We start from the raw sequence: 15,674 nt of genomic DNA, 5'->3' as shown, positions 1-15,674 counted from the left end.
AGTTCTATAACCCCACTTTTCTGTTAACAAAGTTGGTAAATAGCAAAACCAAAAATTTAACTAGAAATGTAAAATTTAAAAATATTTGACTCACAGGTTCAGAGCCTCAGAAAAAGGGCCACAATTGATGTTGAGAGGGAAACAAGTTATTTTTATCCTGGTCTTCTAAAACTTTATTTAAGAATGTAAAACTTTACTGTGTTTGTGTGTTTTTGTGTTACGTTTGTTTAAACTACACAGGCTATGAATTCCATACAACTTGAGCAGGTATATTATCTAGTCATCTCTCTACCTCCTATAAAACTCTAAAGTTGCAAGTGGGGAATGTCATTGTCACGATAATGTAAACATTAGTGAATATTTTGTTTCACTGGCCACATGGGTTCTAGATATGAATAGACAAATAAGATTGTCTTCACATTAGTTAATGACAGGTAGTTTCTAAATGAGTTAGGAGTGACCTGATGATGTATTCAAAGACGCTCATTTACCGTTATCCATCTTTTTATAAGGCACTGTAGACCTAGTCTGGACTGCTGACACCCAGAACCTTTTAAAGCCTCATGTCACTGTGATTTGTGTTGGAAGAAAGAACTGAGTTGTGCTTAGGGCTTCGTAAAAACAAAACAAAATACCTCAAGCTACTGAAAGAGTAATTTTTTCTCAAAGGGTAATTCTTGAAATAGTTATGCTGGCAAAATTTTTACTTCATATTTTTTTGACCAAGTAAGGTCATTATGATTTGGCCCTGAATTTGTGTAAACTTCTTGAGAAATTGTAAAATGCTTAATTTATTCATACAGATTTCATAATGGATTGATTTAAATTAAAGCAGTTTAAATCACCAATTTTAATAATGATTTAAATAAGCAGGCAGAAAACCATGATTTAAATAATTTATTTTAATCCTGTTGTGGATTTGTACTTTAGTTATTTTCCTAAAGAGAGGTTAATTCTTATAGGTTAAGAATATCTCATTAAAAGATACTGATTTGCAGCTAAATATAGCTTTTACACTAAAATTGGTGCTCTTTTATTTTTCTGGCTAACCAGGAGGGTACACTATATCTATCCATGTTTAAGCAATTATATGGCTTAATTTGCATTGTATTCAAATTACTACATTTTAGATTTTTATTATGTTAGAAAATGGTGAATGGTGCATTTCTTATTTACTAGATGATAAATCTCATTCCAAAATTAATCAAGCTCTATTTGGATTGAAATTCAATTAAATGCACAAAACAGAATATTTAAATTTTTTCTTATATAAGACTACCTTTAAATGTGCTGAATGTATAAGAAAAGTTTTATATAAAAAATAGGGCTGTCAAATGATTAAAAATTAATCATATGATTAAACAATAATAGGATTCCCTTTATTTAAATAGTTTTGGATGTTTTCTACATTTTCAAATATATTGATTTCACTTACAACACAGAATCCAAAGTATACAGTGCTCACTGATTGTAAAAAAATGAGATATTTCTCAGTTCACCGAATACAAGTACTGTACTGCAATATCTTTATTATGAAAGTTGAACTTACAAATATAGAAATATGCACACAAAAAAACAGCATTCAGAAATAAAACAATGTAAAACTTTAGAGCCTGCAAGTCCACTCAGTCCTACTTCTTGTTCAGCCAATCGCTCAGACAAACAAGTTTGTTTACATTTGCAGGACATAATGCTGCCCACTTTTTGTTTACAGTATCACCTGAACGTGAGAACAGGCCTTCGCATGGCACTGTTGTAGCTAGCGTCACAAGATATTTATGTGCTAGATGCTCTAAAGATTTGTATGTCCCTTCATGCCTCAACTATTATTTGAGAGGACATGCATCTGTGCAGATAACGGGTTCTGCCCGATAAGCATCCAAAGCAGAGTGGACCAATACATGTTCATTTTCATCATCTGAGTCAGTCAGATGCCACCAGCAGAAGGTTGATTTTTTTTGTTTGTTGTTTTTGTTTTATTTGGTGGTTTGGGTTCTGTAGTTTCCGCATCAGAGTGTTGCTCTTTTAAGACTTTTGAAAGCATGTTTTATACCTCATCCCTCTGATTTTGGAAGACACTTTAGATACTTAAACATTGGGTTGAGTTCTGTAGCTATCTTTAGAAATCTCACATTGGTCTCTTCTTTGCGTTTTGTCAAATCTGCAGTGAAAGTGTTCTTAAAATGAACAACATGTGCTGGGTCATCATCTAAGACTGCTATAACATGAAATATGTGGCAGAATGAGATGAAAAAGATTAGGAGACATACAATTCTCCCCTAAGGAGTTGAGTCACAAATTTAATTAATGCATTATCTTTTTTAAGGATAATCATCAATCGGCATGGAAGCATGTCCTCTGGAATGGGGGCTGAAGCATGAAGGGGCACACAAATATTTAGCATATCCGGCACATAAATATCTTGTAATGCTGGCTGCAACGGTGCCATCTGTATTAGATATATTGTCACCATTTCCTATTGTATGGCGCTGTGGGGATGCTAGTGAAACACAGAAATCATTTAAGGGTAGAAACATTCAGAACTACACGTCCCTATCTTTTGTGTGCCATCACTTTTCACAAAACAAGCTATTGTAATAATCCATAAAAGGCTAAATTTTTAAAAACAGACTTGATTGTTCATGAAAGAGTTTTAAAGGCACTGAGCCCATATGCAACTCTGGAAACATGACTGTTTTCTGTGAGGTGCTGGGCATTTCTTTAGTATGTGTGCGTCCATGTACAATTCCACTTAAAGCAAGTTATGCATCTGCCTAGCAACCTGCAGGATCAAAACTATGGGTATTCAGTTTAATCTTGAGTGCACGTGCATACTTAATTCACTGTTGTTGGGTTTTGTTTTGTTTTTAATTACTGTACCTGGGTGCCAGCCATGGTGGGCATGCAGTCTTGTCCACATATGTTAGAATATACCAATAGCTCTGTCAGGTTAAATATTGTATGTACCAATACAATACGCACAATAGATGTCCACTGTCAAACTGACAAGGAAGCCATAGTGGTGCTGATTCATTATAGGGAGGCAAGGTGGATTGATTAAATCACTGATTTTAATTCTGATTTGATACTTATTAATTGCAAATCAACATATTTTAATGGTTATCCACCAAATATAGCATTTACACTAAACTTGGTGCTTCTTGCTAACCAGAAGGGTACCTAAATAAAGGTGTATAGCTATAGTGTAATTGAATAAATGTGAGTTAAACTCTACAAATTCTTAATTTTTACATTTTTATTAGATAATGGTGAATAATGCATTCATTTACTAATAATCCTTCATTTTTTACTTGTGATTTGGGTTAGGCTCTACTTAGATGGAAATTCAGCTTAATTGCATAGAAACATTATTTTAATTAAATGAAATTACTTTAATGCACTAGATACATATGGAAAAAAGCTTAAAAAAGATAACCAAAACATGTTTAAAACTAAGTGATTTATTAAACAAAGGCAATATTATCTGTCGTTACTGACTTGAACTGATTATTTCTGGTCACTATGTCCTTGAAGATTTTAGAACTAATTGATTTCATGCCCTTACCTAGTTTTTTATTAATACATTGACAGAAGATAAAGTAGGAAACCTTGTTTTCAGCTCCCATTTTTTTAAACTTAGAATGAACTAGTCATTGAGCCAAACTAGTTGAATAAACTGAAATGAAGAAAATATTCTCTCTGCATCTGCAGAAGAGGCTAGTGCCCCATGAAGTGCTTTCTTTCTTGCCTCAGCAGCCGCCTCTTCTGTATAGCATAGGAATAGATTGTGAGTTAACTCTCTGCTTGGGCTCCTCTTGTGTATACACACAGGAAAATCAGCTGGATATGCTTAAGATGGGGTTCTGAAACTAAAGTCATGCTCTCAACTTGTGCCTAGTTTTAGGCATTTGCATAAACAGTTTTTGAAGTACTATTTGCCCAAAAGAGGTGACTTACAAGTCCATTAAAAACTTAAGACATGAAGGGATTATGTAAATGTTAATGTTAGTAAAAGCTAAAGCAAAGAAGTCATTGTGTAATGCACCTAATTGATTTTTTCTGAACTTCATTTGGTCTAATTTTATACTGTAAAGGTGTTATGGCTCATGTAACTAGAACTGGGCAAATGATTTTTCTTTTTTTGGTTCAGCTGGAAAACAAAAAAAAGCAGAAAATATTCACTTTTTGTTTTTGAAAAGGTTTGTAATTTGTCAGCAAATTGGAAAAATCTGTTTTGGACCAGCAAAGTGTGTCTGAGCCTGTCTAGTCATCCTCCTTTATAACCTTTATTCCAGTGATTAGGGCACTTGCCTGAGATGTGGGAGACCCAGGTTTGAATCCCCACTCTGGAGCAGATACCTGAACTGAATTCAACTCCCGCACCTCCCTACCCAGGTAAACATCCTAACCCCCAGGCAGTGGACTAATGTGGGGTCAGTTACTCTCTGTCTCTCCTGTTGAAAGTGTTCCATTGTGTATAAAATACTTAAATATTCTTTGGATCTAAGTGAGAGAGTGAGTGACTCTGTCCTAGTGATTAATTTGCTCATCTGGGTGGAAGGAGGTGTGGATTCACATCTTCTCTCTGCCTGATTCTGAGAAGGGATGTGGAGCTTCATGCATAGATTCATGGGACCTTCAACAGGAGAGACTGAGAGCAACTCATCCCAGAATAGCCTCGTGGTTAGGATGCTCATCCAGGAGGACTGGGAAGAGCTGAATTCAAGACCCTGCTCCAGAGCAGGGACTCAAACTTGCACACATGCATTCTCTTTCTTTCTCTCCTACTGGAAACTTTTGCCCAGCTCTACTTGTGATAAGACACAGAAACTTCTGGATTATCCTTGAATTGAGTTTTTAAAAGGATCATTCTTACATGTAATCTAACCATCACTAATGATGACTAAGAATAGACTGCTGAAGTCATAAGTAATTTTTATTGCTCTCAAAATTTTGGTGCATATAAATGTACATGTGTGACATGACTTAATTGCAGTTTCACATTCTGGCAAACTAAAGTTTACAGTTGCTGGTTGTAAAATATCAATAGTTTGATAAGCGGACAACACTGACTGTTAAAAGCTATTTCGAATATAAAAGGTGAGGATTACTTCTTTCGCCTACTAAACACAGCTTCTTGGCTCCCGTTTGGAAGAAGAAACAAGCTCAGTTGGACGTGAGCAAGTAAACAAGGCCTATCAAGCCTATCGAGAGGCCTGCATCGACAGAGATAATCTGAAAAGCAAACTGGATAAAACGGTATGTCCATTTGCATAATGAATTAAAAACAGATGCACATCATACAAGTATAGTATAGAGTAACTATATAATAAAGGGGAGATTATTGGATTTATTTTACTGATTTGCTGAAGACCCGTATTGCTTAAAAATCTCAACAAGTGAGCATCCGTGCTAAATATGTATTGGTGGTGTTTTGGATAGGAATAAGAGAGAAAGTTCTTAAATAATGCCTCTGGCTGTGGGCCACCATTGTTGATGGTCTAGTTTAATATTGTGGCTAATCTCCAAAAGAATGCAGGAACTTTAAATAGTCTTGTAAATAAGAGTTAGCATTAAACTAGCAAAGTGCAGAAAGTTCCCTGACAATTTTTTTCTTAAACTAGATAAAAGAGAATACAGAGTCCTTCAAAATCTTGAGTGAGCAGCTGCAGTCTAAAGAAGTGGAGCTCCTACAGCTAAGAACTGAAGTGGAAATTCAACAAGGTATTCAGTTTGATCACTATCTGCTTGCCTACACAGTATATTAGCTAGCACCAGAGAGGTGTAAATTCTAGTGTGCACAGGATTGTTGCTCATTAATTATCTGAGGTGGATCCTACTGGCATGCAGTAAATGTTTCCTAGTGCATGTTAATGTCATCCCATTTGAAACTACATTGGGACTACGTTAACATGAACTAGGGAACTTTTAATGCACACCATCAGGATCCGCATTGGGCCAGTTAGTGCACAGCACGCTAAATGAGCACTAGAATTCAGTGTTCTAGCGCAGGCTGACACTCTGTGTAGACAGGCCCAATGTCTTAGCATACAACTGTAACTAAGTGTCTCAGCATATGCCATGCAGACTCTTCAGAGCTTTAACACTACATAGTGGTGGCTTGATGTGTTAATGAATAAGATTGTAGTGCACTATAATAGTGGAAGAACTTTGGGTTATCATGTTGTGTGTCTGCCCATGGTCATCAGTTTATTTTGTTGTACGGCAAGTACTTGTGTGAAAGAGTTGAGGTTGACAAACTTTTTGTCACCTCCTCCATTGTTCTAACTTTTATGTACAGAGAATAAAAAAAAAATCAGGTTTAACAAATCAGTGGCAGATACATACTGCATAACTGTTTAGTTTTTAATAGACATGGCAAAGGAGAGATTTAAGAAGAGATATGAAGGCGGATAATGAGGTAACTTTGTGCATGTTTGTGGGGAGCTTCTCCCCATCATGAGTGGCAGCATGGGAGAAAGCAGGCAGGTACTTGCTGCAAAATTAAACAAGTGAGTGATTGGAGGCTAACCTCATGGGCTGATCAAAGTCAGGAGTCAACCTCTCGATACTGAATGATAAAGGAAAGGTTGGGTGGGGATAGGTTGTGAAGGACCTTGAAAGTGAAGACAAGTGTCTTTTTGGTTTGGTGCAGTACAGAAGGGGAATCAAAGAAAGTGGAGACATGGTCAGAGTGATGGGCTAAGAAAATGATCTACGCAGCAGCGTTCTATATGGATTTGAGACCAGTGCATTTGTCAAAGTCAGAGAAAGGAACATTGCAATAATCAAGACAAGATGAGTTTCAGCTGAATGGGTCGGTAAGAAAGTCCATAACTTGGAGACCTTATGCGGAAAGAATTGGCAAGACTTACACATAGCCTGGATGTGAAGATCTGGAGATGGGTCAGAGTCAAAAATGACATCTAAGTTCAGGCCTGAATGGTGATAGTATTGTCCTTAATGATCAAGAAAGGAGGTAGCAGGGAGTCTGGTGTTTTTTTTGTTTTTTTTGTTTTTTTTTTTGAGGAGTGGGCGGGATGGAAGACACTAACCTATGTTTTAGTCTTGCTGAGCTTGAGCTGATGGTTAGACCTCCACAAAGGGATTTCAGGTTGAGATTTTAGTTTTGATAAAAGGGGGCAGGTCTGCAATAGAGACATAGATCTGTGAATTATCTGCATAGAGATGGTAGTTGAATTTGTGTTGGTGGATGAGATTACACTAATGATAAGGTGGAGAAGGGAGACCAAGGACTGAGCCCCCTGTGAACCCCCACAAAGCGTTGGTATATGAATGAGGAGGATCCATTGAAGGAACAATTAGAGAGCTAGGAAGAGACCAGGAGAGGTTGACATCACAGAAGCTAAGGGAAGGCAAGATTTCAAGAAGAGCATGGTTGATGATATCAAAAGCACTCGCAAGTCAAAGAGGATGAGGATGGAGTGTTGCTTTTGAGACTTGGCAAGGAGGAGGCTTTAGTTTCAGGGAGGTGGGGTGAAGGCATAAAGGGGTGAAAGCTGGATTGGAGAAAGTCTAGGGTGGAATTGGAGGAGAGGAATTGCAGACAGCAGTTGTAAAATATAGAGTGGTAGTTGGAGAGGCAAGTGAAGTCAAAGGTGGGATTTTTTTAAGGTTTAAGGTATGCTTGTATTGTGAGGGGAAAGAGCCAGAAGAAGTCGAGAAGAGTATAGGATGGGATAAGAGTGGGCACAGGGAGATGAGAGCAAAAGAGAGAGGTTCACTGGGGAAAGTGGTTGGAGAAGATGAGAATCTTTTTTGCATTTGACTGCTGAAGTAGAGAATTGTAGGAGGCAAAGGGGGATGGAAGGTAAGATGAGAGGAGGGGAAAGGCTACATTATATTTTGTCAATTTTCTCTTGAAAGAAATTTTGTGAGATCCTGTGTAGAGGAAGAAGTAAGGATTTGAGTAGTGAGTCAAAGCTGTCTGGGAATGTGGGCATGGGATTCAATTAAGTTGGAGAGGTAGAGTTGTTTTGCTAGGAATATGGCAGAACTTAAAGGAGAGTGGATTTGTATAGGAGGAGGTCAACCTAGTGATGGGATTTCTGCCTGAGATGGTTTGCAGCAGAAGTGGAGGACATGGATGTTGGGGGGTAAGCCAGGCCAGGGTTGCCAAGGTGGACTTCGTGATGTGAAAGAGGGACAAAAGAGGTGGAGGAAAACAAAGCTTGGAGAGAAACAGCCATATCTGTGGAAGAAAGGAAGAAAAGGGCTGAGAGTGGATGAGAAGATGGAGGTATAGAAAGATGTATCCTGTACAAACATTTGAAAGGCTTACAGTAGAACTATAGAGTTAAGGACACCTGAAGAGTGGAGGTTGTCTGTAACTCTGAACAAAGCGCAGTTCGGGCTCCAGATCCAGCAGCTGACATTCCAGGCCAGGCTTCAGAAACAGCTGAGCTCCCTACTCAGCACCTGGAGTGTGTGTTTGTGTGTGTGTGTGTGTTTGTGTGTGTGTGTGTGTTTGTGTGTGTGTGTGTGTGTGTGTGTGTGTGTGTGTGTGTGTGTGTGTGTGTGTGTGTGTGAAAACAGTGCATCCCCCTCCCAGCTGGGAGTGGGAGGGGAGAAAGCTGTGCAGACCCCAACTCTGCTCTTGTTCTGCTGGGGCTGGCAGCCCCTGCATCTTCACCTCCTAGCTAACTGTAGATGGTAGTCCTGCACATGGGGGTGGGGTGAGTACAGGCAACTCAGATGTGCCTACCTTTAAGATGCAATACAGGCACAGTACTGTTTTTTGTTTTTGTTTTTTTATCTCTGCTTCTGCCTGATTGGTTACTATCAGTTTCATATGGTGTCTGGTTGACCAGTCAGTCTGTAACTCTGGTGTTTGTATCTTTTGAAGTTCTAATGTATATCAAAATACCTACGGCATATACATGAAATGTGGGAGTGCTCCATTCTTCCATATTTGAATCATACTACCTTCTATGGAGAATCAAGAACATTTTGGGGAACTTTTTTTTTTTTTTTAAGTTGTGCTTAGGGAATTATAGTTCAGATTCCACCCTAAGAAAGTTGTTTACGAAAGCCATATCTATATTTATGGAGACTATAACAGCATAGCTACGGTGCCATAGCTATGCTAGCATAACCCCAGAATATAGGGTTTTTTTCTATTGCTATAGAAACGCCACCTCCCTGACTGATGGTAGCTAGGTTGAGGGAAGTATTCTTCTGTGGACCTAGCTGCAGCTATATTGGGGGCTAAGTAGTCATAGCTATGGCATAGAGGTGTGGATTTTTCACACCCCTGAGTGCCATAGCTATGTCCGTCAGTGTTTCAAGTGTTGAATGAGTCTCAATGTGAATTATTTTTATATTGCACTGTATCGGAGTTCACTGGTCATTGCTGGTGCGCCTCCTTGTGGCTTATCTGGGGATTAGCTCGCCACTGATCAGATGGATGCCCCCCTCCTGCCGTGGCTCAGTCCATTGACCCTTCAGGACTCTAGGTAGTTGTTAGGTACTTTTGTGACTCAGCTATTCCCTCTTTTTGACTTTGCCTTACAGACAAGTCACTCTCTAGTCCTCCCCTTCCAGGGTATGTCAGTCTCTCAGGACAAGCTGTCCCTCTGCCATTGAGGACAGCACTCCATTCTCCGTCCACACACAGTGCTGCTTGGACAGTGGCTGGAAGGGGATCCTAGGCCCACAATCTACTCTGGGTTCCATCCCAGGGACTAGATAAGGGTCTGCAACTATGGTCTGTGTACCCCCAGACTTGTTTCCTACTTCCCTGGACTCTGACCTACTATCCTCTGGCACCTCTGGATTTACCACCCATCTGAGCTTCCTCCACTTCCCAGGGCTTCTCTTCTTGCCAGACCCTATCATCTCCAACACACCTCCCTTCTGTCAGGAAGTGACTGCACACTGCTTCCCCCTGAAACCTCCTCCTGGTCTCCACTGTTCCTGCCTAGGTGAGCTTCATCCTTAATTAAGCATCCTTGATCCCTGTCTCCCACTCAGGATCAGCCTACTGCGGCTAAGTGGCCCATCTAGCCTACCTTAACCCCTTCAGGACTAGTGTGGAGTGAACATCCTATCATATACACTGTATGGTAATTCATTAAAAACTAAATCATTTTGTTTATCTTGAGTTTGGATCAGTGTTATGTGTTAACTTATTGAGATAGCTAATCTTGCAGTGAGTGCCTGCCTGTATGCTATGGAAAACGTTTTTTCCCACCTGCTGCATTGATACTGGGATGATCTCTACTTGGGATAAAAAACCTTTGTATATTAGTCTTATTTGTATGTCTAGGCCACCTCTGGAGATCTATAGATATATATAGCAGAGGTGTAGTGAGCGCCCTCCATACCCTCCGACCGGAGGGGACCCCGCAAGGAAGGGGGCCCCTAAAAGTGGCAAAAAAAAAGTAAGGTATAACTAGGTAAGTGACATTTATTGATGCTATTGCACAATCCATGTCGGTTTTCCTGACAAAACCGTGAAGTCATTGTGATACATCATAATGCTATTGGCTACATCAGTTGTCTGTCGGTCGGTTTCGAATTTTAGTTGGACCCATTCAAAGAATGTGTACTTGTGTTCATAATGGCGGTCGGCGGATAAATCTTATTAATTTAGTTGTTTAGTTTTTTATCGTTTCCAACACAGAAGCGTGCTTTGTGATGTCTAAGAGAATGTATAAGAGTGGAGCTAGTAAACGAAAGGCAGCAAAATATGCCGAGAAGGAACTTGAGAAAATTCCAAAGTTGTCAACGTATTTTGCGCTGCAATCCAACATACAGGTACAGGCACATGAAACGGACAGCGCTAGCAGCGACGAATCGTATCCAGAAGTGCTTCAAGTGAGGTCGAAGGTGAAGACAGTTGTTCTACCAAACAAACTGTGACAGATATTCTAGCTGCTGCCGGGAAAGAAGTATCTGAATCTGAACCACTGAGTGATGATCCAGGAGACTGGCCGTCTATAATATCGGACAGGCAAATGTGTGACATTGTTGCACGTGGCCCACCGCAGCAGAATGAAAGTTACGAATTTCCATTTAACGAGGAAAGACGGAGGTTCACATGTACTCATTTCTATCGAACTATGGCAAATGGCGAGAAAATAAGACGTTCATGGTTAATGTACTCAGTTCAGAAAGATGCCATTTTTTGTTTTTGTTGTAAATTATTTGGCACTGGCGACATACTGCTACGTCGTGGAACATCTGCTTGGAAAGCACTGTCAAAAAGACTTCAGGAGCATGAAACAGGCAAAGGTCATCAAGACTGTATGGTGAAATGGTTTGACCTTCGGTCAGGCATAGTAAACTGTACATCTATTGACCAACTCGAATTGCAGGCTTTTCTGAAAGAAAGAGATTTCTGGAGAAATGTTGTCAAACGCATGGTTGATGTCGTTATTTTCTTGTCCGAAAGAAACTTGGCATTTCGAGGAAGTAATGAAAAACTCACCGATCCTTCGAATGGCAACTTTTTGGGACTGTTTGCAAGCAATTCAAAGTATGATACTGTCCTCAGTGAACTTTTACAGAGGATTAAGAAGGCAGAGACACATGTTCAGTACCTCAGTCCACAGATCCAAAACGAGCTGATTCAAATTGTTGCCAGTAACATTCAAGAGGCCAACATAGCGCAGCTTAAAAAAGCAAAATATTATTCAGTTATTTTGGACTGTACTCCCGACGTGTCACATGAAGAACAGATATCTGTGGTGTTATGCTTTGTTGAATGCAACGGTGAAGATGGTGTCAATATTCGTGAAGCGTTTGTTGGTTTTCTTAATGTTCATGATACAACCGGTGAGGGCTTATTGGAAGTGTTTCTTGAAAAGGCAAACAACTTAGGAATAGACATTGCTGACATGAGAGGCCAATCTTATGATAACGGCGCAAATATGAGAGGAAAGAATAAAGGAGTTCAAGCCCGCATGCTAGAAATAAATGACCATGCCTTGTATGTACCATGTGGAGCTCACACTTGGAATCTTGTGATCTCAGAGGCGGCAAAGTCATCGAAATATGCCGTTGACTTTTTCAGTCTGATTAACAGAATATACGTTATCTTTTCTTCTTCACCTTCACGTTGGGATATACTTCAAGAAAATATGCCAATATCTGTTAAAGGGTCATCGGACACTCGTTGGGAGTCGAGAATTGATGCTGTGAAGCCATTGCGTTATCACCTTGAAGAATTGTGCAATGCTTTGTCATCTTTGCGAGAATATGCGCTCGAAAAGAGAGATGACAATACAGCAACAGAAGCTGGTGCCCTTTTTGAAAGAAAAATGGGAGACATTGATGCCAACGAACTCATAATGGAATTGAATCGTTTTATTTATGTCATTGAGAGAGAGGACTTGTCACGGCAAAAATATACAAGAACAGCCTTCAGGAGATATATCCTTATCTTTGCATTTGCATCAGAATTCTTCTGACCACACCAGTTACTGTCGCTGGTGCTGAAAGGAGCTTCAGCAGAATGAAACTGATCAAGAATATTCTGCGCTCAACCATGACAGATGACAGGCTTTCTGTGCTTGCAGTTCTCAGTCGAAAACAAGATTGCCAGATCTCTGGACTATGACGCATTGATTCCCCAATTTGTGGAGAACAAGGCTCGAAAGAAGCGCTTTGCGTAAATACGGAATACATGTACACTGTAGGCCTATGTATACATAATATGAACCCTGTATATTGTATAAAATAAATACCACATTCCAGTTTCTGCATTGTAAGGGGCCCCGGACATATGTTTGGAGGGGGCCACATTCTTTGTTGCTACGGCCCTGATATACAGAGAGAGAGATAAAAATATATTGTTTGTTTCCAGATCGGAGGCAAACATGACTCAGGGTTCTTTAGCTCATTTTATTGCATGGTAGTGTATTGTGCACTTCTATTTGAAACTTCCCAGTAGGCATAATTGGGAAAAACTTCTAGTAAACCTAGCTTGTATAAAACTGAGAGAAAAGGAGCAATATTTTCCTATGCATGCAAGTTGGGCATGCACTAGCTTGAATAGTTGGATCTGATCACTTCCCAGTATCAAATCTGTTTTCGGTGTGATTTATTTATTTTTTTTTTCCTTCCTTCAATCCTGTTTTTGTATTAACGCATTTTACAATACGCTTTGGAGAAGTTATGTTAAAGAAAAATGGGGCTACATGTATTAAAGAGACAATCTATTTTCTGAGCTTTCCTCTGTCAACAAGTTTCTGTTAGCTGTCTTGATAAATAACCATTGGGAAGCCTATTGCTTTCACTTCCTGAACCTGATCTTTGTACAAGGCAGGCTAGTCAAGAAAACTGTTTAGGAAAAGAGATATGAAATATCAGATGGTAAGTAATGTCGTATTACACAAAGCAAGATATTGTCAAATATATTAAAATAGTGATACTAAATATTTTTAAATTAACTTTATTGATGAAAACAAACTGAATCTTTGAAACCTTTTTATTTTGTCTGGTGCAGATACTCATCTTGAGCCATGACATGTCTGACTCTGAAACCTTATAATGGAAGTGGAAATCAGTATGTTGCTTATCTTTTTGTAGTGATGAGGAATCTAAACTCTACTCCATCTAGCTGGGAAATAGAGAAGCTGAATAGTGACCTGAAAGTTCACAGTCTGGAACAGGAACTAGAAAAGCTGAAAAAGGAATGCAACAGTCTCAGAATAGAACTGCAGAAGGTACTGTTGAATTATGGAATTGAAACATTAATAGACTTGTAAAATTAAAATGAATATATAATATTGAACCTTGACATTTACCCCAATTCTTATGTTCACATGAGAAATAAATATTATATATATATGAAATAGTTGCATATTTACAATATAAAATGAAAACCTTTTTTTCTTCATAGTAAAACTGTAATTATCTTCCCATGAAATTATTTATCTCTTGTAAATAATACTATATTATATGCAGGGGTGGTAGAACTGCCAGTTGTTAAGGTTGCCAAAAACCTGATTATAAGACCCTGTTTTAGTTGCTTATAATTTTGCCAAACTTCAACCATGTGAGCTGAAATTTTCCATGCCCAGTAGCTGCCTCAGGTTGAAAATATATACATATATAATAACTTGAGCCAGTATAGTTCAGCTGTTTCAGACAACAAAGCGAGAGGAAAAACATGTTTTGCCCATCTTTAAAACAAAACACAAAAACGACTGATGACTTTTTATTTGAACACCTTTATCATCATGCTTGATGTGAGGACTTGAAACTTGGCAGAGCAGTGGCTTTGTATCAGGGATGTGTTGTGCTGTCCCTATGAAAATCCACCCAAATAAGCTTCAAAGCCTTCGAAATACTGCAGTTTGCGCTTGCTGGTAGAGACCTAAGATTTATTAGCAGCAAAATTCCCAAAGATTCTGACTGCACTAGGCATGTCTGAGTCTCTCAGCTCCTGGTGTTCACTAGACTGTATGTGCACCATTCCCTCAGAACAACTGAGCATGTGCTAACCCAGGGGTAAAGCTAGGCTTTCCCTGCAGTGGCTGCTCCCGCATGCTCTGGGTCTTGTGGGTCCAGGACTTGAACTCTGAGACCGGGAGCCTGTTTCTCCTGTGTTCTCAATTACCCCTTTTTTTTGGTATGTAGGCAACCTGAACTAGGAAACCACCTGAGTTTTATGGAGAGGGGTCAAACACTGGATCAAGGGGGCAGGAAAGGAGCAAATTGGGAAAAGGAGTCAGGTGAAACTGGGACTGGAGGCTGATGAAGGAAATGAGGTGTGAGAAGTAGGATACAGTTGGCATGAGGAGGAGCACTGGTAGTGAGTGGGGAGACTGGGACTCTCTGGGCAAGGAGACTGGAACAAGAAGCCAGGGAATGGGAGAGACTAGGACATGGAAATGTGGATGCAGTTTGGGGGAGACTGAGAATGGATGAGAACCCTGGAGAGGGAAACTGAGAGCCAGTGGAGGGAGGTAGATTGAATGAGGAGCTGGGGGTGGGGGAACTGGGACTGGCAGGGCAAGGAGATTGGGATTGAGATTAGAAACTAGACTAGTAGATACTAGAACACGGTAGTCAAGGAGAATGGGAGTGGGACAAAGAGCCAGAAATTGGAAAGAGAGAGGACGAGGACAGGGAGGGGGTGGGTCAGAAGGTTTTATAGTTGGGTAGACTTCTGTCAAATCCCCTACTAGAGCCTGCTTCCCTCCAGAGCCTGGAAGGAAACCCACAATTTTTACCATTCTTCTGTCAGCAAATATCTGTGAAATCTGTGTGCTTCATCCCCATCTAGTGGTGGTCCACAGAGGTTGTATCAGTTACTGTGTTAGTTCAAGGGGCAGAGGCTGTGCAATGGATCTAAAGCAGATATCTCAAACATATGGCACGCGGGCTACATGGGACCCATGGGGCCATTTCCTGTGGCCCACCAAGTGGCCCGTGTGCCCCCCCCAGCCTACCTTCAGGACAAGGTTGGGCAAACTACACCCGCTAGATTGCCCCCCTCGAACCCGCACTGCTCCCTGATGCAGCTGGTGTCGTGTCCCTGCAGCCAGGGGGAGAGCAGAAGGAGCAGAGGGCTCCCTATATTGCTCTGGTTTCCAGGCACCGCCCCCCCCCCTTGCAGTTCCCATTGGCCAGGAACGGGGAATCGCAGCCAATGGGAGCTTCAGGGGAGGTACCTGGAGGAGCAGCAAGCAGCGCGCGGAGCC

General features: G+C 40.3%; 1 protein-coding gene across 2 annotated transcripts in view; it reads left to right on the top strand.

Moving 5' to 3' along the window:
- AZI2 (5-azacytidine induced 2) overlaps positions 1–15,674 on the top strand; it is a 54,105-nt gene that overhangs the window by 10,748 nt on the left and 27,683 nt on the right. For both annotated transcript variants that reach the window (XM_030550998.1, XM_030550999.1), the window contains exons 3-5: positions 5,134–5,259; positions 5,625–5,724; positions 13,555–13,691. In XM_030550998.1, coding sequence (XP_030406858.1) covers positions 5,134–5,259; positions 5,625–5,724; positions 13,555–13,691 — 363 coding nt within the window. The remainder of the gene's footprint in view (positions 1–5,133; positions 5,260–5,624; positions 5,725–13,554; positions 13,692–15,674) is intronic.

This window comes from Gopherus evgoodei, chromosome 2 (genome assembly GCF_007399415.2).
Source record: "Gopherus evgoodei ecotype Sinaloan lineage chromosome 2, rGopEvg1_v1.p, whole genome shotgun sequence".
In the NCBI taxonomy this organism is placed as follows: Eukaryota; Metazoa; Chordata; order Testudines; family Testudinidae; genus Gopherus; species Gopherus evgoodei.
This window is presented reverse-complemented; position numbering and strand designations above follow the sequence as displayed.